Raw genomic sequence first — 23,203 nt, 5'->3', positions numbered from 1 at the left:
CTGAGATTAGTTGTAACACCCACCCTGTGCATTTCTTTTAAATTAGCAGTGGCACTGTGTTCCTAACATACAGCTCCTAAAACCCATCTGGTTTCCTAAGTGCTAGAAGTGGAAAAACTTCCTTATACATAGCTCCTATGGCTTTTTTAATATCCTGGGTATGAGGAGCAAACTTGTTCCAGTGATCAGATCTTGATGAGCTTCTGAACTTCAGGGTAAGTAGGGACTGTTCACCAGAATGGCCTAACTATGATCAAAATCTTGTAACTCTGGGTTCCACCCTTCTAACACTTCCCCTATCCTCTGGTACTGGGCTGGAGGTTCAATTAAGCCTATGCTTCAGGGTTTGGTAGGCTTCCAAGTTGCTGAATACATCCACATTCCAGGAGAGTAATGCACCCTGACTCCATGGGAACAGAAGTTCTATGCACAAAACTTTTGTACCTCACCCCTAGGTACCTCTTAATTTAGTTGTTCATGGGTATCTTTTGCAACGTCTATTTAAGTTCTATTTAAATGGAGTTGAAATGTTTCCATGAATTCTGTAAACCATTGAAATAGCTTTATTGAACTTCAGTAGAACATTATGGAAATTCCTAGTTTGTGCCCAGTTTGTGTCACATGGAAGTGTGGATTACCTACACAGTGATGATGAATGGTATTTGATGTAGAGAAGTAAAGGGCAGTTTTGTGGGTTTGAGCCCTTGACGTATGGGGGTTGTACCAAGTCAGGTACTGGCAGAATTGAATTCAGTAGTAGAGACACAATCAGTGTCCCCATCAAATTGCAGTTTGTTTGTTTGGGTTTTTTGGTGCAAAAAAAAAATGATAAGTTTTTCAAGCAGATTTAATAGTTTTCCCATTATTAACTTATCTTTTTTTGTTTTTTTGTTTAGTTTTTCAGACAGGGTCTCACCATGTAGACTTAGCTGACCTGGAACTGATTATGTAGCCCCAGCTGGCCTTAAACTTCTGGCAATTGCCCTACCTCTGCCTCCTGATTGCTGGAATCAAATGCATACATGGCCTGAAAAATAGACGTTTCTTACTACAACTTGTTTTTGTCTCACTGTGATTAAGTTGGCACAGTTAAAAGAGCACTATTATACTTAGAACCAGCAGTAAGGTGCAGTCTTGAATTTATGTCATCTCTGACTATTTTACTTCTCTTCTACCCTTTCCCCTGCAAGCTGGGTAAGCATATTTAAGAACAGGTCTGTTTTTTGCAAAGTAATTGCCTGATTCCTGACTCCCACAATAGTATCATTCTACATTATCTTGCAGCTTCAGCCCTCTCCCTTCCAGAAGTCACTGTGTGGGTGCTAAAGTTGAAAAAAAAAAGAGTGCTATTAATCTCAATGTTCTTTACTTACCTCTAAAGTACTTACTGAAAGTTCATCAGACTTGAATTGCACACAGGCCAGTGCAAAAGGCAAATAGTGACTTCTCAGCATAGGAGAGGTGTCACCCTATATTCTAGAGGCCATTCACAAGTGTCAATATGAGTGATTTCTGATCCACTGGCCAAGAATCCTATATTTCATTATAGATCACTATAATTTGGAGGCTCTTCCCAGAGCAGTGGAAATTTCAGATTTCCTCTCCTGTAGTCAACAGGTTGTTGTTGATAAAACACAAGAACGTACCATAGTTAACAAAACTACATTCTCTATGAAGACAGGGGCTGGCCCTAATTCAGCTTACACTGTACTGCCAGAATCAGAAGCAGTTATTAGATCATTATAGCATACCTAGGCTGTTACTGATTAAAAAAAAAATAGAGTTTCTAAGGATATAAGGAGGGACTTGAGAAGGAGGAGATAGAATGTAAGAAGAGGTGGAGATGTGATCATATCTGAATATAAGCATGGATGGAAGTGCCACAGTGAAACATTGATTTGTCCAATTAATGTTAAAGATTTTAATACTTCTTACCCTGTGGTAACTAGTAGGGGAATCATTGCCCTGATAATGTGTTATTCTACTTAAGGACTTCTTATATGTTTTTATGTACATATTTTAGGAAGCTTCTCCAGTACTACTTTTTCCTTCTTGGCAGAGGAGAGAAGTGCTGTTAAATCAAAACAATTGTGCCAGGAATTGGGTTACCTCTTTTGGAATTGTTGACCAGTGACTTACCATAGAATCCTTAACACTACAGGATATTGACAATTAACAGTCTTGGTTATCCTCCAGAACTTGACATTAAAACCCTATTGCTGCCCGTGCTCAGACATAGCCCATGTCAGCTCAGCATCCAAGTTGGTTTTCCTAGTAAGTGGAACAGAGACTGTCTCTGACATGAACTCAGTGGTGGGCTCTTTGACCTCCTCCCCCTCCCGAGGGAGGAGCAGCCTTGCCAGGCCACAGGGGAGGACATTGCAGCCAGTCCTGATGAGACCTGATAAGCTAGGGTCAGATGGAAAAGGAGGAGGACCAACCCTATCAGTGGAGGGGCAGGGAGGAGATGAGGGAGGGAGGGGGCTACAGCTAGGATACAAAGTAAATAAACTAATATAAAATTAAAAATTATAATTAAAAAGCCCCTACTAGTATACTTGAGTTCAAAACATGGAGAAATCAAGCTGATAACCACCTGGAAGCTTCATACTGATTCACCAGCTTTATATAATGCTGGACAAGGGCTATGGACACTACAGGAGAACAAAGTGATCATCAGTCTTCCCCAGCTCTGAATCCTGAAAGCTACAATAACAACTGACATGGCAAATGTGGCCCTGGCTGCAATATCATGGGACTAGCCAACTGCTTTACAATTGGGTCTAGGGCTGACTGCACAAGTTGAAATTCATGGCTGGCACTATCAGAGCCAAGAACTTGTTGCTAGACAGGTCAGAGACCCTAGAGGAAACCTGCTGTTATTACTTTGCTTAATGGGCCTATGTCATGAATGATACTCAAGTCAAACAACTGCCATATTAGGAGTTCAGCTGCACCCCTTGGCAAAAAATTTATTCCAGCTGGACTTGTTGATGGTTTACATACCACTTCTCCTCCAGCCTGAGTACCCAACTGTTCTCTACTAACTGGCAACTGTGCATGTAGCCTGGGTGAGGATAGAGTATATACAGGCCAGGGAAGGGTTACTCGCATGCCTCGCTGGGTGCCTGTGCCCGTTGATGCCCCTCACGCTATGACTCTCTTCAGACAGAAAAGGGATCTTGGAACTACAGCCACCACTGTTACTGCCATCTCATTGGCGGCTGTTGGAGCTACCACCGCGGCATTAGCCATGAGTCATACTTGGCAGACTGCTCAGACCCTGAATAATCATTTAGCCAATGTAGCTCATGCCTTAGTTGTACATAAAGGAATTAATGCTCAACTAAAAGGAGGCTTGATGGTGTTCAATCAGAGGATTGACCTCGTGCAGGAGCAAATTGATACCCTATGGCAAATCGCTCAACTTGGCTGTCAATGAAAGTATGCTGGACTTTGAGTCACTAGCATATAACATGAGAATTTTTCCTGTGCTGCAAATCTGTCTAAACAATTGTCGAGCTATATTTTAGGTAATTGGACTGGAGAATTCGATACTACGATGGAGCAGCTGAGAGTGGCCATTATCACAGTAAATTCTACCAGAGTGGACGCAGGACTAGCCACAGGATTATCAACATGGATTGCTGCAGCCATGAATCATCTGAAGGAATGGGCGGGCATGGGAGCGTTAGCAGGCCTTCTGGTGTTGGTCTCCTTGGTTTGCCTGTGGTGTATATGCAAGATTAGAGTCTCACAACAGTGTGATGCAGCCAAGATCATTCAGGCCTTTACAGCCATTGAAGCAGGACATTCCCCCCAAGCATGGTTGGATACCATAAAAAGCTAAAATGTTATGCTCAGGATGCGAGGCTAAGCACTGCACTCAGGGTCAGCCACTTTGGACCCAGAGAAGAGCAAGTCTGATTGCATGCGGGTTGATGCCCCAGGCCCCGCCTCTGAGAAAAAGGTATCGGACGGGTCTGATGCTATTTGGGTGGATGACATAAATGAACATCGGTACAAAGTCCCAATTTATTTCTAATATCAGAGATCAGACCTCTACTCTTGTCTGATGCGTCTAAAACAAAAAGGGGGAACTGTAGAGAGCTGCGTAATGCCGCGCCTTAAAGATGGAGCTGGTTTCCGCCTTCCACCTTCCCGATGGTGAGTGCTCTCTGTCACAAACAACTCCACATTTGGCTAAGGCTGAGGATCTGGCTTGCTTCCATGTATGTGGACCTATCTGCATTGCCCACGTGGCATGCTGGGGTTGGCTACCCAGAGGCTATTTAAGCTGTGGGCTGGCTTTCCCCAGGGTCAGATGATTGTTCAAGGCTCCTGAATAAACTGCATTGAAAAAAAAAAATAAAGGCCAGGGAAGACTAGATTGGGGTCTATCTATGCAACTATGTGCAGGCCCTCACTCTGCTGCATAAGGATTTCCAGTGTGGCCAGTTGCGGGAAGATTGCCTACCCCCTCTATAATGCTCTCTGTGAGCTCAGTAAATTCATCGGTTCCCTGGAATAGTTTAGGGGAACTGAACCCACTTTGTCACTGGGACCTAAGAAGAGGTGAGCATTGCCTACATCTCTCCATGGGAAGGAATTTTCGCAACAGCATAGTATTGAACTGAATCCCAATGACTTATTGTTATATCTATAGATTATCACAACCTAAACCCTTACTATAAACGCTTCTTTTTTGTGGTAGATGGCAGTTAACAGGCAGACCCATAACTGGCTAAGGTGCAGATAATAAGATACTGTGGACTACTCATCCTTAAATGTGATGTATGAATCACATCCATTCTTTCCAAAGCTTAGAAATTGCTGTAGAAGAGGAAGGCAGAAAAACTGTAAGAGCCAGAGGCAGTGGATGAGTGAAAAAAAAAAATCTGTTTTGTAGATGCAACAGACCAGCTCTACATAAGAACTCACAGTGGTTATGACAGCATGTACAAGATCTGCAAGCTCAAGCTAGACAAAATTTTAACACTGAGAGGGGAGGAACATGATGTCCCACCTCTAACTAAGGAGTTGTTAGCAACTTCTACCTCCTGGGAGATTACTTTCTTTAAGGATGTAGTTCTGCCAAGGTGAATATGCTCCACTGAAAGGCCACAAACCCAAAAGGCAGCACAAATTATACTTACTCGTGTGTGTGTGTGTGTGTGTGTGTGTGTGTGTGTGTGTGTGTGTGTGTGTTAAGGACACAAAGCTGGGTGGGTCAGGAAGGGCATGGATCTGGAGGAGTTGTCAGAAGAGAATGAATACGATCAAAACACATTGTAAGAATTTCTCAAAGAACTAATAAGAAGTGAGAAAATTTATAACACTAATAAAGCAACAGGCTATCATTCTATTCTGATTAGAACAGCCAAGACCAAGCTATACATGGTGGCTGCACCTGTAATCCTAGTACACCAGGAAGCACAGGACGTTCTCTTATGATAAATTCAAGGCTAGCCATTCAGGCCAACCAGGAGAGTAAGCACCTGCTACCAAAAGAAGCTGTTCCACTAAGTTCAGCTTACTCTTGTTGATAAATGCAGGAACAATAGGGAGAAAAAAATTCTCTGGAAATCCCTTGTGACAAAAAGGTGTGGCAAAAGAAGCCCAAAGCTGATTTGATTGTGACCACTCCAGTTTAACTGTTGTGTGGAAAAAAAAAAAGTGATTTAGCACTTTCACTAAATGAACATTTTGCCAAAACAATGTTGTCTAAGATTAATTAGACTATTTTCTGCTTCAATGATGATAAAGTTGAAAAAAAAAAAAACACATTGGGTCCTAATTTGAAAGCTGTTTATAAGATGTAAGGCCCCTTTCCTACCCAAGTAAGATTTAGTGTTTAGAATTGCTATGTAAGTATCATTCAGAGGCTCAGGATTTATCAGAAACACACACGCAGTGTGCATCATAAATGTACAACTGAGACTGAGTAAAGTTACCCTATCCAGAGTGCCCTTGTAAGTAAGCTGTGTAGATGACAACCCTAATCATTTCATTTGAAACAGCTAGAGAAGTTCCCATTTTTCCTGATAGTTCTCTTCTCTGGATTGTCCCAATTCAAGAGTTTCAATTAGCAAGTAAATACTGAGGGCTAAGGAGGCAACTGCTACTAAGCCTGATGATCTGATTTCAAACTCTAGGCCCCAGGTGGAAGGAAAGAGCAAGCCAATTTGCTCACATTGTTTTGATTTTCACATGGCGTCCTGAACACACACAGAGACACACATACACAGGAGAGAGAGAGAAAGAAAGAGAGAATAAGAAGCTAGAAGTAGTGTGGCTTACATCTGTAATACCAAGAGGCCAAATCAGGAGGACTATCATTCAGTTCAAGGGCAGCCTAAGCAACATAGTGGACCCCTTCTACAAACAAGGTAAAAAATTCCTAAGGAAAATATGGTGGAACACACGGAAAGTTCCAGCTCCAGGAAGAGGAAACAGGAGGATCACTTAAGCCCACAAGTTTGAGGCCAGCCTGGATAACACAGTGAGACCCCAATTAAAAAAAAAAAAAACATAAGAGAGAGTGAGAGACAGCAAAAGAGAGCAAGAGGAGGGGTCATGGGGTGGAGGAGAACAGTTCCTTAGCTACTGACTCCTGAAACCAACTGGTACCAGATTAAAATTGATAATTATGAGTCTTCGAAGCTTACCCTAAGTGGTTTAATTACATATATAGTATATTATGACCTCTTAGTGTCTTGCAGACTTAAGAAGTCATCAAAAACTATCATCTAGACAATCTTGCTAATTAAAATGTGGGTATAAATCCAGTTATTCTGACAAAATGAGTACTTGATAGTCTAGACACGAAATATACTTGTATAGAATCCGTGCAATCTATGCAAACTTTCTATATATAGATAGGTATTAAGTATTTGTAAATAGATGCACAATTACTTAATTTTTGGAAGTTTGACTCTTGGTTGTTTATATAAAGCTGTACAGCTAAGAAAAACATAAGTTTTTCTTGATAGCTGTGTTTTTGTAAAGCCTTATACTAACAGTCTTAACACCCTACAAAGGTATACACACACACACACACACACACACACACATTTGAAATGCTAGGCCACTATCCACAGCACAAGCAGAATTGACTTACAGTATGCCTGACCTGGGACCAAATCAGACTAACCAGGACAAATCTCTCCCTCAAACCATGGGACAATAGAGAACAAAGGAGGAGATGATTAATTAGCAATGACTTCAGATAACATTGTTTATAGACAATGGGGAAGTTGTGAGAACTAAAATAAAGTCTCAATGGGCATAGCCGCACTTGCCTGTAAGCCCAGAGCTTAGAAAGTTAAAATAGGAGAGTTGTAAATTCGGACCAACCTAGGCCTCAAGATTAGAATCTATTTCAGGTCAACAAAATTGAGCTGTTTATGCCAGCCCTTTAAAAAAATAACAAAGTGAAGAGGTTATGAAAAATGGTTCTTGGGGCTGGAGAGATGGCTCAGCAGTTAAGAGCACTGGCTGCTCTTCCAGAGGACCTGAGTTCAATTCCCAGCACCCATATCGCCATTCACAACTGTCAGATCCAGGACATCTAATACCTTCACAGAGACATACATGTAGGCAAAACCAATAATGCACATAAAATAAAAACAAAATAAAGAAATTATTTTTAAAAACAGAAAAAAAGGTTCTTAATACATGGCTACCTGGCATTGACTAAATGTGTTCTAACCTTGGTACTACTTACATTCTGTTTATTTTATTTGTTTCAGACACAGACATCTTCCACCTTAAGACAGCAAGTTGAGCTATAAACAGCCTAGCAGAAATAAAGGTATTCTACAGAGATATTTGTGTCTCCTAATCTAACAGACTACTGAAAAAAATGTATGCTAAAGAATCCTGAATTTTCCCAGTAATCTTATGCTTTAAGAAGGAAAAAGGTCCAGTCAGAGGGTGAATATGTCTCCCAGAGAGAGATTTCACACAGTTCTAATAACTAATCAGATCACCTTACAGACTAAAGCTCAATGATGAGTCAATCACAGACAAGACCACACCTTGATAGAGAATGTTTACATTTGTGCGGGGGGGGGGGGGGTGTGCATACCTTTATTTAATATTTAATTTCACTTCAAGACCTTAAAGACAAACTTGGAGGCTTTACTGGATCTCTTTGTCCCTCTTCCCAAAGTAGCTACATAAAAAAAAAAAATCTTCTTTTTCTGCTTTCTACTATATTTTAAAAACAAATATTTCTTGAGTTGATTAACTTACTTATCAACCTGGATGAGATCACTGGATAATGAGATTGTTCATCAGACAAGAATAGTTACAGAGAAGCAACAACTGAAAACATAAGGGTTAATGCAATTCCTGAGAACTGAATCTTGCCTCTATCATCCACCCCAAGGCTCAGGGACCATATCAGAAAAGGAGAACAGAAAGATTTTAAGAGCCAGAGGTCAGAGAAGACGAGTGAAATGGTGTTCTCTGGATATGCTAAGACCACAGCACTCATGTACCCATAGTAGCTGTGGTTACTGGCACAAGACCTACGTAAGAGAAATTCTGAAATTTGTCAGCATTCTAGCATAAACGAGTCAGGGGCTCATGAACCCCCACCCTTGACTGAAGATGTATTAACAGTCAATGGATTCTGGAAGAGGGAGAGCCAGTTTTAAGGGTGTGGCCTCTGGTAGGTTGACCGTACTCAAGTGGATAGTCCTGTCTGTCCCCAAGAGTATATAGGCAGCATAAATTGAAATTAGGGAGTTATTTTTTTTAAGAGAGGAGAGAGGGTAGATTTAGGTAGTATTTTGGAGAGTAATGGGGGTGAATAGAGCCAAAATATTTTCGGTGACATCCTCCAAATAATAAAAATGTTGTATTAAAAAAAATACAGAAATTGTATGCGGCACCTTATGTGTATAAGCATTTTTAAATGGCTAGCAGTCCATATTCTTCAGCAGGCTCCCAAGGTGATCTGTGATCTCAAAATGTGAAGAAAATCATTAATCCAACTATTCTTCTGTATTCAAATAGAACTGTTCTAGTAAGAACAGGGCTATTTAAAACCACAAATAGTGACATCCTTCCTAGTCAAGAATCCATCAGAAATTTAGGCTTGTAGTTATTGACTATCTATAACAGGTCAATTTCTTTTCCTGTGACTTACCTCATAATAGAAATGGACAGTGAAAATAAAATGTCAGCTACTTGGCCACTAGAGTAATTTTGGTATGAGTTTATAATACCTAAAAGTTAGGTCATTCTCAGAGCCTCCAGCAGTTTTCTTTCTGTACCCATCAGGTACTATATATCATAGCATGGTATTATATTTCACCTGTTCTGTCTGTACCATCAGACACCATGTATCTTAGAATTGTATTATACTCACCTGTTAATGTAAACATTGCTGCTTCAAAAATCCTCAAGAGTGGCTACCAATTAGCACATTAAAGAAACTACTCAAGCAAAAGCTAGCTATTTCTTTTTATGGGTTGGCACAAGTAATAAGCATCAGTTAACTTGATTTTACCTTAAAATGTCTGTAGACTCTAAATCAATTGAAAAATGTGCATGATCTATACCCAGAAGAGTTTTTAGTTAAGGGAATACTTCACACAAATCCTAGATGTGATGGAGATCCACTGAAAAGTATTTCATTGAGAAGAAAGTCAGACACAAAAGTACATACTATATGATACCATTCATATAAATGTAAGGAAAAGAAAGGCTAATGTTTAGAGATAGAAAACAAATCAGTGGTCATCTGGGTCCAGGGTACAATAGAATTGTAAAAGGGGACACAAGGGAACATTTTGGACTGGTGGAAATAATTTTCTTCTACATAAGTATGGTGTTTTCATGAGTGTGTGAATTGTCAAAACTCATCAGATTGCACAGTTAAATGGATACAGCTTATAGTACATAAATTACATGACAATAAAATTATTTATTAAAAATTTATCTTAGTAGTCACTAAATGATATTTTATTGAGCATTATTTATTGAGCTTTAAAATAATATTTCAAATATGATTGATTACATAAGTTTTAAAAAAGTAGATCTAGCTGTAAATTTCTTCTGAATGAGGTGTTGCAAAATATGATTGTGAAAAAGCTTCCCTAAAGTAAAGAAAGGATTTTATAATGCATTTACTATTTATCATTTATGCAAGAGTGATATTTCTATTAACATGGATTATAAACAAAGTAACACAGATTATTTAAATTCCCAGTTTAGATTATGTAAAATAGACCAAAGTGCTCACTGAGAAAACTGTCCCAGGCTATCGCCCAAGCAGATAGCATCAGTGATAAAAAAAAATAGCTTATCTAAAGCTATATTATAAATTGCCTCCAATACCAACACTTTACATCCACCAAGAGAAAAGTTTATTCTAAATTTTCTGCTTGTACATAATTTCGCAGTGAAAAAAAATGTGCCATAAAAATATTATGCTCAAGTGTTGGAAACTGAGGTGATTTCTTAAAGATCTAATATGATAACTTTTAAGACTTAATTTTAAATTCTATGTACAAATTGATACATACATTCTTATTTGGGGAAGGTTTTTTTTCTAATGTATGAGCCAATTATGTCAAGTTGTTTTCTCAGAGGTATATATATAAATGAATAGAGAAGATAACTAATCCTCAAATTAATATTCAATCAAATTAACCCTACCTTATGATGTGTACATATGAACCATGACCAAAAATTACTATAAAATTCAGAAAATACTTTTGCAAACACTCTTCCAACAAATGAAGCATTTGTCTTGGCCTTGTCATTTGTTATGTTTACATATTAGTACAGTTTAAAGTAATCTATACTAAGAAAGCAGAATCCTTTCCATTTCATTAGTAGTTACCTTAATTTATTTATTTTGGATTAATGATAAAAATAAGCATGTTATTAGATGAGGGCTGTCTATGATGGAGGGACAAACTGTGGGCTAGTTAAGTCCACTGAATTTTAAAGGCCAGGAATGGGTGTCTTAGTGAGAATTGCCATAGTTAATGCCATACCTATATATGTCTACATCTTAACTGTATCATTTTCCTTCTCACTCAGAGGCTCAACTATTATTTCAGACTCAGGCTCAACCTCAATCTCAGGCTCTGTCTCTAGTTCTGGCTCCAGGTCCAGCTCTGGATTCAGATGAACCTCCATCTCAGGCTTAGGGTCAGGCTGTATGGCAGTTTCCACCTGAGGAGCAGGCTCATATTTTGGACCCAAGATGGCAGTAGTAGTTTCGGTGTTGTGGGTGTCAAGGATGAAAGATGGCAGAGGTGCTTCTAGCTGGATGTCATCAGCTGGAATCACTTCAGTTTCTTGGGGGCAGCGTGCCTTTGTCATTGATCTATAAGAAAGAACCATCAGAAAAAGGTTAGGGAAACTCCCACTTGGAAATTTCACATGAAGCTATACACTGTAGCTTTAGTGACAATTAGGCCCTAGACCAGTGGTTCTCAACCTTCGTAATCCTGTGACCTTTTAAATATAATTCCTCATGCTGTGGTGATTTGCAAACATAAAAATATTTTATTTGTTCCTCATAACTGTACTTTTGCTACTGATATGAGTCGTAATGTAAATATTTTTGGAAACAGAAGTTTGCCAAAGGAGTCATGACCGACAGGTTTGAGAACCTCTAGTTTAGGACAACTGCTTAGACTACATGCGTCTGTTCTGGTGTTTAGAAAGGTTTGATTTCAACAATATGAAAGTCCAAGAAAAACATACCAGCAATTAAAAGATGGAAGACTGAAGTGAAGAAACGTCTGAGAAACTAAGAAAGTATTTGAAGGTGAAATCCATGGTCCAGCTGTATCTCTAAATTGCTAGGACAACACTCAGATCCTGACTGTTGTACAAAACATATTTTTGGAATCAAGAAGATTCAGGAAATTCAGGGAAGGCCACACCAGCTGGTTATCCAATACCAAGTAGTCAGCCACAAAAACTTGCACACAGATACAATGGTATCTGAGCATGTTGTATTTAGGAACATATATGTACATAGGTATACATATCTGCACACAATAACAATTTTTAAAAAGGCCATGAATTTGAAAAAGAACAGGGAGGAGTACGTGGAGGATTAGAAGGGAAGAAAGGAAAGAGGGAAATGTAATTGTAATCTCAAAAATATGAAAATGAGTTTAAAAAGAAGAAGAAAGGGTGAGCAAGAGGATGACCATCACTTAAACTGCGGAATAAATACCAACCAACCAAATTCTGACTGCCCTGGGCCCTGTGTACTTCTGCTTTCACAGGTTTCCTGTTACATGCATACAGACAGAGCAGGCAGAAAGTTAACCTTGGTATGCTATAATGAAAAAGGGGTCCTTAGGGGGAGGTTACTGGAAGCTGCTTCCCAGGAATGCTTGTATGCAAGAAAAGACAACAAGGGACATGTGGCTGTAAGTCAAAAAGGGCTTACTCGAGTTCTGTGCTTGAAGTGAGATTCCTCTTCTTTTGCTTTGACTTAACTTTGTTCCTGACAAAGTACATGACAGAGATGATGACAGCAGCTCCTATCAAGGCACCAATCAAGGCACCGATGATGATTCCAACTTCAGGATCTAGAGGACACAGATAAGATAGTTAGTGAATTAGGACATATTTCCTTCTCATGTATGTACATTGAGACTGGTAAAAACTATCCAGAAGACTAACAGAGCAAGAAAGTGACAAGTATAGGTGGAGGGGCTAGAAACCCCCAGAATTTTGCTACTTGGGTTCCTAGTGGATGAGTGTGAGGCCCTTGGCTGTGCAGCTTAACGCTGACATATATACAAGTGAAGAAAAATATACTCACTTGGCAGGCAGGTTTGTTTTTAAAGTAGTATTTAGGGAATAAAGTTTCCAATGTGCATTTATGTGGTCAGAGACATGCCATGGCAATCTGGTAACCAGAAACATGTTCCATTACAGGCAAGGATATTTTATCAGCTTTCCCAGAGCCCAAGTGAAATCTAAAAGCTTCCTTAAAAAGCATCCCCTCCACATGCTCTTTGCTCATGAAGAAGCTGCCTGCATTCTAGCCACCAGGAAAGGATATAGCCATCTGGATAAACAGGCATCTGGTTTATTACATCTGTCTATGGAAAAGTTTAATGAATGTGAGACAATCCAGCTAAGCACCAGACCTTCAAGCCCGGAGGTGTTGTTCCTGACAGAACATGTTTGGGTCATATGCCAGACCATTTCTGCCTATTTTCCCTTAAGGGGCAACAGCTTATATTTTGAAATGAAAAACTAAGTTTGCACAATAAGTTTTCCAACTAATAAATAAAGGAGTCCATGTAGCCAGGCACAGTGGTACATGCTTGTGATCCTAGCACTCAAAAGGCTGGCAGAAAAATCCTGAGTTTGATACCAGCCTGGGCAATATACATAGAAAGACCTTGTCTCAAAAACCCTAAATGGCACAACTATATCACCAAGGCTCAGGGATCACTACAGAAGAGGGAATGGGAAAAGTGTAAGAACCAGAGGATGGGGAGATGAGTAAAAAAAAAATCTTCTGGATATGATGTAGCTACTGCATTCATGAACATGAACTCACTGCACAAGAATGAAACAAGACTGGATCCTTTGACATTTCACCATGGGTGAGTGAAAGACACACCAATGCTTAGGAAAGAAACTCTGATTAAACACAGTAGGGCACACACATAAAGAAGACATGAAAGAAAGGGAACTTGTTGAGAAAATGAGTTCTAGTGGGAGCAAGGTAGATAAGGGAGAGGGGTATGGGAGAATGAAAATTAGTAAAATTCATTGTATAAATTACACAGAACAATAAAGTAAAACAGAAAGGAGCACACATGAAAAATTTAAAAATTAAGTAATTCTAAACCTTTAACAAAGCAGCATTCTTTTGACCCACTCCAACTACTTCCCAGTACTTTTCCAAAGCTACTCTTGACTCCATATTTCTATTATGCTTGCTCTTAGATGGCTTGGATTTTTCCCAATGTTCATTATTCACTTCTGAATTTCTAAGCTCTCTTCATCTCCCACTGCATTCTCCTAATACAACTACAGTACAGTCTTTAATTAAATATTCACCTTATGAAAAGTAAATACTGTTCATAGCTCAGAACCACCCATACTATGATTTTCTGTTGTATGGCACTTTAAAATGTTTTCTCCATTTTACAGAAATAATAGCCTCTGTTAGTACTTTCATTTGCCAGCTCAAACAGTACTTGGTCAGCACAGATGCTCCAGATCTGTAACCATAAGTGTTCCTCTTTTCGTATCCTATATACTCTGTGTAGACCTATACTATAGTATTTAGTACATAAAAGCCTTTGTTTGGATCCTTAGCTGAATGGAGAGCTCCTTGAGTGAAAAACATATTTCTTCTTAACCTCTGCTTCTCCATCAATCATGACTATCCATAATGGATATCCAACATACGACTTAGGAAGAGGAGAGGATAGGAAGGCAAAGAAAGGAAAGGAGGCAAGACAGAAGAGGACAGGAATGAAGGAAAGCCAGGAAAAATGCTGGAGATCATTGGAAAGCAGACTTGAGTACTAATCATATATGATTAGACATCTGTGGTGTTTGTCTGTCTCTAGAAGTGCAGACAACCATTGAGTGAGAAGTTCAGAAAGACAACAGAGATGGCCACAGGAAAGAGCTGAAAGTGATATGAGAATGGAGTACAGCAAGGTTCTAAGTGTTATCAAGTGATCCTTAAGAGGTATGCTAAGACATCCCCTACAAGGGCTTGTCTCAAGATCTGGCTTAATCTGTCAGTTTCAGGGCTCTTAAGTATGAATGTCAGGGAGTAAATAAGAACCTTTCAACTGGAAGATCGAGATTTAGAGGCATCCCAGCTATACAAAGTAACTGGATGAACTTGAGTACATCATTTACCTCTCTAAGCTTTCAGTGTCCCCTTCAGGAAAATAAAACTAATAAATGTATTTATTCTGCCTCCATAAATAGGGTAATAGGGATGGTCGAGGGAGCTATTGTTCATGTAGCACCTGGCTAAGTGTCTGGGAAATAATTTAATCCTAACAGTAATAACAATAAACATCAGGTATTTTGATTGTAAATGAGACTGTCTGATTATTATTATAGGCAGATGTTTGTTTTTAAACTTTTAGTTTTATTTCATATTAGAACAGAAATTGAGTACATAGAAATTCTGGGTATAAATATGTTTTCTTAAATGTATACCATGTAACTTTGATCATATTCACATCCCTGTTACTTTTCTTCATTCCCCTTCCATTTTCCTCCCAGTGAACACTTTTTCTCTTCCCTAACAGCCCCTTTCTACTTTCATGCCTTAAAAAAAAGATTCTGTCTATGAAAGAAAACTTGCCCTATTTGTCTTTCTGAATATGTCTTATTTCATTCAATATAATAATTCTCACTTCCATTTTCCTGAAAACAACATAATGCTACGGTTCTTTGTGGCCGAATAAAACTCTATCCGTTTATCATGTAATAGCAATTTGTGAGTCTGTAACCTGGCTGATGTAATACTGAGATAGGTTATACAACTATCTCTGTGGTATCCTGGCTTGAGTTCTTTTAGTTATAGACACAGGCATGATACAGTTGGATCATATGGTCGCTCTATTGTTAGTTTTTTGCAGAACCTCCATAATGATTTCCATTGTGGTTGCTCAATTCACATTACCACCATCAGTGTATGAGGGTTCTTTTTCTTCCATATCCTTGCCTGAATTTATTGTTACATTTCTTTATTTTAGTCATATGACAGGGCTGAAATGGAAGCTTTCCAGAATTCTGATGTGCATTTTCTGATGGTGAAAAATACTGAACATTTTTTTTTCATGTAAGTGTTGCCTATTTGCAATTCTTCTGAGACCTGTCTGTACAAAACATCTATCTACTTATTGATTGGATTATTCATGTTTACTTTTTTAATTCTTCATCTATTCTGACTATCATCCTCTGTTGGCTAAATGGATGTAAAGGATTTCCTTCCATTCTCTAGGTGGCCTCTTCATTCTGTTTGTTGTTGTTATTTTGTTGCTGTTGTTGTTTTGGTTTGGTTTGGTTGTTGTTTCATTTTTTTATTGTTTTTTTTTTTTTGGTATGCAAAAGCTTTTAAGTTTCATGCAAGAGGAAGCTCCTTTTATCAGTTTTTTGTTTGTTTGTTTGTTTTTTGGCATTATTACTTCCTGGCTTACCAAGCCCTTTTCAGAAAGTCCTGCCTGTGCCTTATATTGAAGTGTTCTTCCCCATTTTCTGGAGGCTGATCTTAATAAGGCAGTCAAGAAGCAGAAGTCTGTGAGCTGTACATTTGACAAAGATAGCCAAAGACATAGCTGGACTTATCAACTGCATCAGGAAGAGCATCCTAGACTGCTAATATTAATAACACCACTGTTTTTACTTATCAAATAACAATGCTTACTTTCTAATGATGTGTGATGCTTAAATAAACTACTCAGTAAAGGATTTAGGGAACATGTGTAACAATTAGAATTAAGATGGCCATTCATCATATCAATTTACCATTAAAGCACAGAAATCACCAGAAAGGCAAGGAAGTACTAAGGAGAAATCCTAATTAATGTACTCAACTGGTAGGCCCAGGCAACAGAACTCAAGGATAAAGTCTGAAAGCCAACTCACGTGAAGAGGTTAAGTCAATTTCACAGGAACTGTTGCCAAGACTGTTGATGGCAGTACACTGGTAATAACCTTGTTCAAAATTTGTCAGATTTCCAATTACCAAAACTCCAGTGGCTGAGTCTGTCAAGATCAGGGAACAGTGTTTTAAAATCTCATCATGTCAGCTTACATTGTTTAATGCCCACCCAGTCTCTTACAGTGGCCTCTCTTGAGATGGACAGGATCCAACTAGGTGTCTTAGGATGCTCTAAAAGTAGCCCTGCTACAAAGACCTGCTATATTCATCACCTCTCAACTGAATTCTAGACTCTGGGAAATAGATATATCACATCGTCATGTTAGGAGACAGGCATCATTTTAAGCACACCCACGCCCTACATATAAATGCTGACATCAAGGGAATAAATGTTTGAGCTCTTCAGACAAGCATCCAGCAACACATACTATTAGACAATACAAACATTAGACCAAGCCAGAACTTATGAAAACCAATACTCACTGAAGCTTTCTTTTACTGGTACAATGGTGTTTCCCTCAATCTTATGCCAGTAATACACAGGAGAAGGTGTTCCAAAAGCAGAAAGGCAAGTCAAGGAAATAGGATGGCCTGCTTCTGGTCTTCCTTGGATGGTACAAAGGGGCTTGGAAGGTTTGACTGTAAGGCAATGACAAAGAGTAAGATTCCTGCAAGAAAATGGCAGTATGGACCATTGCAGTCACTTTCTCATTCTTATTGCACAGAATATACATATATTTTGTTTATTTAATTTATTCTTTAAAAACGTTTTTTGGGGGCAGTTTTCTGGTTGTACCACCAGATGGGAGTAGAGCACCTCAGCTGCAGAGAGCATCTAGTCAGGAGCCCATTAAGATTCAAATAGTGTCTCCTCTGTCTGCCTCTTCACCGGATTTATAACCATGTATTTCCTCATTGTAGCCTAAGATATGCCTTTATTAAAGCAGCCAAATGTAAGCAAACTCTGAGCAGAAACAGCTTGTGTTTTAAAAGCAAGATTAAATGAAAACAGAGGCCTTTAAATACTTTGAGATAAAACCTTTTTAGAAAAAAAAATTTAAATATTCCATCAATACTACATTTTCTATTCCTTTTTGAGGCAGTTTTTCATTTATTCATCTATAGGTGACCTACAATTGTTGGAGAGGTTTGAATTTGCTCATGTCCCTCCTCAGCAGAAGCCCATTTTGCATCTGTGTTAGATGACACTGCAATCTTTATTTTTCCTGTTACCCAACAGGCATTTTGCTATGTGCCTGAGTTAGTTGTCTGCCTAGCACTGGACAAGGCAGTGCAGATTCAAGAGCAACTTTGTCACAGTTCCAAAGTGCGGTTAAGTGTAACGAGAGACAAAGTTACAGAACATTGGGGTCTGCATCTGGGAGGGCTCTGTATTACATGTGTTTTGCACTAGGAAAAGGGAGAACATGAAAGGAGTTTAAAACAGATAGTAATGTTGATCTTTCTAATATTTCACATGGAACTCTCTGACACTGAGGGTTCCTGAACCAAGGGAAAGGTATTCAAGATGTATTAAGGAAATAAAGTTAACAGGAGCTAGTGAGCAGCTAGTTACGGAAGCTGACGAAGAGGGTAAGATCTATGGTGATTTCCAGGCTTCTGGTCCTGGGTCCATGGTTGTGCCACTCACTACCTTAGATAAAGGATTCAGATGGAAGAACAAGTTTTAGAGGAAGGGATGAGGAGGAAGGAGTGATATTGGGGGCAGTTTGGGACATGCTGAATTTTCAGCTGTTTATGGATGGAGTTAATTTTCACCTGGATGGAGAAATTCTATGGGTAGCTGTGAGTCACAATTTCCCCATTCTCCTTAATTTGCACCACTCAGTCCATCCTTAACAAGGTACAGAGATGATAATCGCAAGTTCTACATTTTCCAATTTTGTTTTATGCTTGTTTGGTTAGTTGGTTGGCTGGTTTGTGAGTCTTTTGAGACAAGGTCTCATGTAGCCTAGGCTCACTTTGAACCTGCTATGTGGCTGAAGATAAACCTTTGATTCATAATCATTTGGCCTTTACCTCCCAAGTGCTAGAATTATAAAATGTGCCAACACACCTAGCTTTTCTTTATTATCTTTTTTTATGAAAACTCTCTAACTTAAGGAATTTATACTTTCAATGCTTCAGACTACTCATGCCTTTGTTTTTTTCTGGGATGCAGGATGACAGATCTGGATCCACACCGAACACCAACTCTGCAACTTTACCCAGTTACCTACCTGAACTAAACCTCAAATTGACTCATCTATAAAATATAAATTTAAAAAAATGATCTTACCTCTATCTGGTCAAAATGAAATAACATAGACAGGACTTGGTACTTGAAATTGCTGTTTGCTATGAACTAGACTAATTTTTGCTACTGAAATCAATCTTTTATCAGCTTCTGCGATGGTGAGCCATCTCAGACTCAAACCCTTGTTACAGGTGAAGAAGACAAATGTATATAAACACAACTCTTCAAAATGCTTCATTATTCTTTGAAAACTGGCAACTTTTGATTTAAAATATTCTTCTGTTTATATTTCCATCCTCTCTTCCATATCAATAGCTTTCTGAAATGGGAAAAACTTGATTCGCCTACCTTAGACTAGGCCATTTCTACCATAACATACAATTATGACTGGGCATGGTGGCTTAAAAAACTGTCCAAGTGTTATAACCCCTGTATTAGGACAGAAAAATTTGAACAATAAAATATGGGTATTTCTTTTTATATGATATATTTTTATTTGGGGTTTTTGTTTTTTCAAGACAGGGTTTCTCTGTGTAGCCTTGGCTGTCCTGGAGTCATACTGTAGATGAGGCTAGCTTGAAACTCACAGAGATATGCCTGTCTCTGCCTCCCTAAGTGCCGGGATTACAGACATGTGCCACCATACCCAGCAAATTCTGGGCATTTCAACATTAAAAAGTCAGGCACTATGACTAGATTATAGATAACAACCTAGAATAATGGGCACTCTTCATTGAATCCAGATTCAAATAAAGATTAGGCCTCTTTTTTTTCTTTTTCTCCTCTCTCTCTCTTTTTATTATTAACAAAACACTGGGTGACTTATTTCAAGACAAGCTGCAAACCCACATGTCTTCTAAAACTACTAAATCAGAATTGAGCTGACATTTCATCCACTTCAAGTCCCCAAAAGAGCTGGCCAGTAAAACATACTACCCTTTGCCTTTATTGCTTTCATCAAAATTGGGGTGGAAGGAAAAGGCTCATCTCAGAAGATAAATGAAAAAGCTTCTGTGAAATAATAATTTTTATGTGCCAAAGTGCAAAATGGAGATGGTGTTCATTTTAAATGTGCATATAATAATTATTCAGAGTTGATCTGGGTATTTTTCAGAGATTGAATTTCCAAAGTTGTCATAACTAATGGAAATCTCTAAAATGGATGTCCATCCAAACCACCTGTTTCCTTTCTCACTGCTGCTTTCTTCACCTGAGTGGTACCCTGCCACTTCAGTCTGTGTTCTGCCAGACACACTCTTGGGCATCCTTTCTCAACCATCACAAAAGTCTCTTCCCCTTATCAGCCTTCTCTAGCTCCTCTTATGTAGCTTTCCCCTTGCCTTCACAATTCTCCTCTCGTTATTACCAATGAAAGCTTTTATGCAACCTGTCTCTTTCACTAGATTGGGTTTCTGGAGGGCTAGAACCCTTTCTTTTAAATCTTATTATTTCCATTGCTTAGAGCAATAACTGAAACATGTTCTCAAGATTTGATTAAGAAACTCACGAATGCCAAGTAAATACTCAGAATTGATAGCCATGTTGGGAGATAAATGTCTCTCAAAGATGCATTGTTATACTATAACCACATTTTCACAGCTGTTTACCTATAAACATATACACATTATGGGTATAGTATAATATTTGGCATAGCAAACACAAGGGTGTAGTATAACATTTAGAAAGGAGAACAAGAAATGGCATTATTAGGTGATGAAAAGGGATGGAATGCAGGCAAAAGGACACATAAATCATAAAAAGAATATAAAGCTAATTGTTTTTCTCATCTCAACTCTCTTATAGTTTTTTTTTTCTTTTGTACTGAATAAGTTCATTAAAAGGTAAATAACAGTGACAGGGTAAAGGCCTAAACAAATCCCCATGACTTCAGCATGGTCATTGAAACTTGAGTTTGCACGAAGTTTGGACCTGGGAAACTTTTTTATTTGTTTGTTTGTTTTTGTTTTTTATTTAGTTTTTTAGTAGTTACCATAATCTAACTGTGTGGCATTTTTATTTGTGAATTCATTACAATAAAGAAAAATTTTTAAATGCAATGATATGATAACCCATCCTCAATGGAGTATCTCTCCCCAACAACTGGTCTCCCTGATCCACCCATCTCTACTTTGCTCAAGCCCAATCAGGCTGTTCATAAATGGGATTTGAGAACTGCAAACAGACTTTGAAAATTTAGAAATAATTTACTATCACTAATTTCTAGAAAGTTGAAATTCACAGGATAACTTTGTTCTTTTTTAAATTAATAAAATAGAATTTTTGATGATTTCTTGATAAGGAAATCTATAGATTGTTCAGTATCTTCATTTTATGGATTCTGGGTACTTCAAGAATAATCATGACAAAATTATAGCAAAACTTATCTGACCCAAAGATTCATAGAAAAAAACAAGCAAGAAAACAAATAAACAAACATCTAGCTTAAGCTATCTTTAGCTTGTAGAAATTCACTGGGAATCCTCTGAACTTCAAACTTAATAATATTAACCTTCTTGTGTAGTTTATCTCAGGGCTATTTCCAAGCCTTTCCTGAAGATTGCTTTTTCTCAAATCACCCCAGAGACATAGCAGCAACAGAAAATCATTAGACGATTAATCCCTCAAATTACATGAACATTAAAAGGCTCTTTAATCCCCAGCACCTAATTGAATTCTCATAATAAATCAGTAGAGAAGACAGATTTAAAACCTATCTTACAATGGTCCAAGAGTGGTGGACTATATTGTAAAAAGTCACTGAGAACAGAGAAAGGACTGGAACTTAAGTTTTCTGATTTTCAGTCTCATGTTTTTGGCATTCATGCCACATTATTTTTTCCCCATACATAAGACTGATCTTCTGCAACATAACTGCAATATAAGCTGTTCTAGAAGTGAGTTCATCTATTTCTACACCCTAAGGCCTAACACAAGGCTCAACACAATAAAACACAACTAACTGAGCAAACCCATTCTTAAACATCACCTCCTGGGTAAGAGTTCCCTCTTTCTCAGGCCAGTAGATACAATGGCAGACATCACAGTAAGCATCAATGGGTTCCTTTTAGTACCACATGAATAGCAAGACAACTGCAGATATTTCTTTTAGATGTACACCTTGTTGCCATTGGCTGCTTCTTTTTAATTTATTGTTATTATTATTTATTACAATTTATTCAGTTTATATCCTGGCTTTGCCCCTCTTCCTTGTCTCCTCCCAATCCCACCCTCCTTATGCTCCTCCCCTAGTCCACTGATAGGTGAGGTCTCCCTCCCCTTCTATTTGACCTAAGGTACTCAACTACCTAGTCACTGAGTTGGCCTAAGTCTCCTTTCCTATGATGCACATACTCAAACTGACAGGAGCAATGAGTAGATCAGCTCCATTTGAGGCTACTTGTAAGGGTTTCAAACCCTTCCTTCCCTCCTTCCAATACTTCCTACTTTAGTCTCTGTAAGCAGACCTGTAGCCCCTCGTTGTGTTCTCAGTAGGATCCCTAGAAATAAAAACAACCAAAAAAGTGTTCCTCAAAGGGCAAAAGCCATTTCTCCATCACTACCAACCTTATATCTCCTTGTAAAAAGTAAGAGCACCATAAATCTTGAATGAATGAATATCTCCAAGTCTATAATAGAGCATATGTGACTTGTCTAATGTCATATAATAAATGTGTTTATTCTTAATAATGGCTTAACAAGTAACATTTTTTCCAAATAGCATTGGTATTTTTAAAAGGGACACTCCCCCTTCCATACTCAAAAGTCTTATTCAGTTACTTAGCAAGCTCGAGGGTGGCTATGGCTCCTTGAGACTCTACCTCAAAACAAAAGAAGACAAAACAAAAACAACAATAGAAACACCTCAAAAGCAAAGTGGACTCTTTGCCTTTGTTTGAAAGAATGATTCTATAGTGAGAATTGTAGTAGATTTGGAAAAGGGAATAAATAGGTTGACAGTTCTTGTAGCTAAAATATAGGTCTATGTACAAGTTCCTCTTAAAAGAGTTACTGGTGATCATTGATAGGCCAATGTTTGTCTAACTGTTGTCTTCTGAGATAGGGCTGCTTGTCTTCTGAGATAGGGCTGCTTAGGGGTTCATTTATCTACCATGACATTTTAGTGACCCTTTTCTCTGGCGACTATTTCTTTGCATTTTATGGTAATTTTAAGGTTTTAGTATATGGATTGAGATGGAAAACTGTCTCTATTGATAAAATAAAACTTAAATTAATAAAAATGTCTCTGATAATTAAAAAAAAAATCAGAGAGTACAGTTAGTCCCAGGGACGTAATTGACACC

General features: G+C 38.3%; 1 protein-coding gene across 2 annotated transcripts in view; it reads right to left on the bottom strand.

The window, feature by feature from the left end:
• Positions 1 to 10,768: 10,768 nt before the first annotated feature.
• Vsig1 (V-set and immunoglobulin domain containing 1) overlaps positions 10,769 to 23,203 on the bottom strand; it is a 43,119-nt gene continuing 30,684 nt past the window's right edge. For both annotated transcript variants that reach the window (XM_060375002.1, XM_060375003.1), the window contains 4 exons: positions 17,129 to 17,284; positions 16,630 to 16,749; positions 12,434 to 12,575; positions 10,769 to 11,350 (listed from right to left, as the gene is read on the bottom strand). In XM_060375002.1, the coding sequence (XP_060230985.1) occupies positions 11,026 to 11,350; positions 12,434 to 12,575; positions 16,630 to 16,749; positions 17,129 to 17,284 (743 nt within the window). In that variant the 3' untranslated portion in view covers positions 10,769 to 11,025. The remainder of the gene's footprint in view (positions 11,351 to 12,433; positions 12,576 to 16,629; positions 16,750 to 17,128; positions 17,285 to 23,203) is intronic.

Source organism: Meriones unguiculatus, chromosome X, assembly GCF_030254825.1.
Source record: "Meriones unguiculatus strain TT.TT164.6M chromosome X, Bangor_MerUng_6.1, whole genome shotgun sequence".
NCBI lineage: Eukaryota > Metazoa > Chordata > Mammalia > Rodentia > Muridae > Meriones > Meriones unguiculatus.
This window is presented reverse-complemented; position numbering and strand designations above follow the sequence as displayed.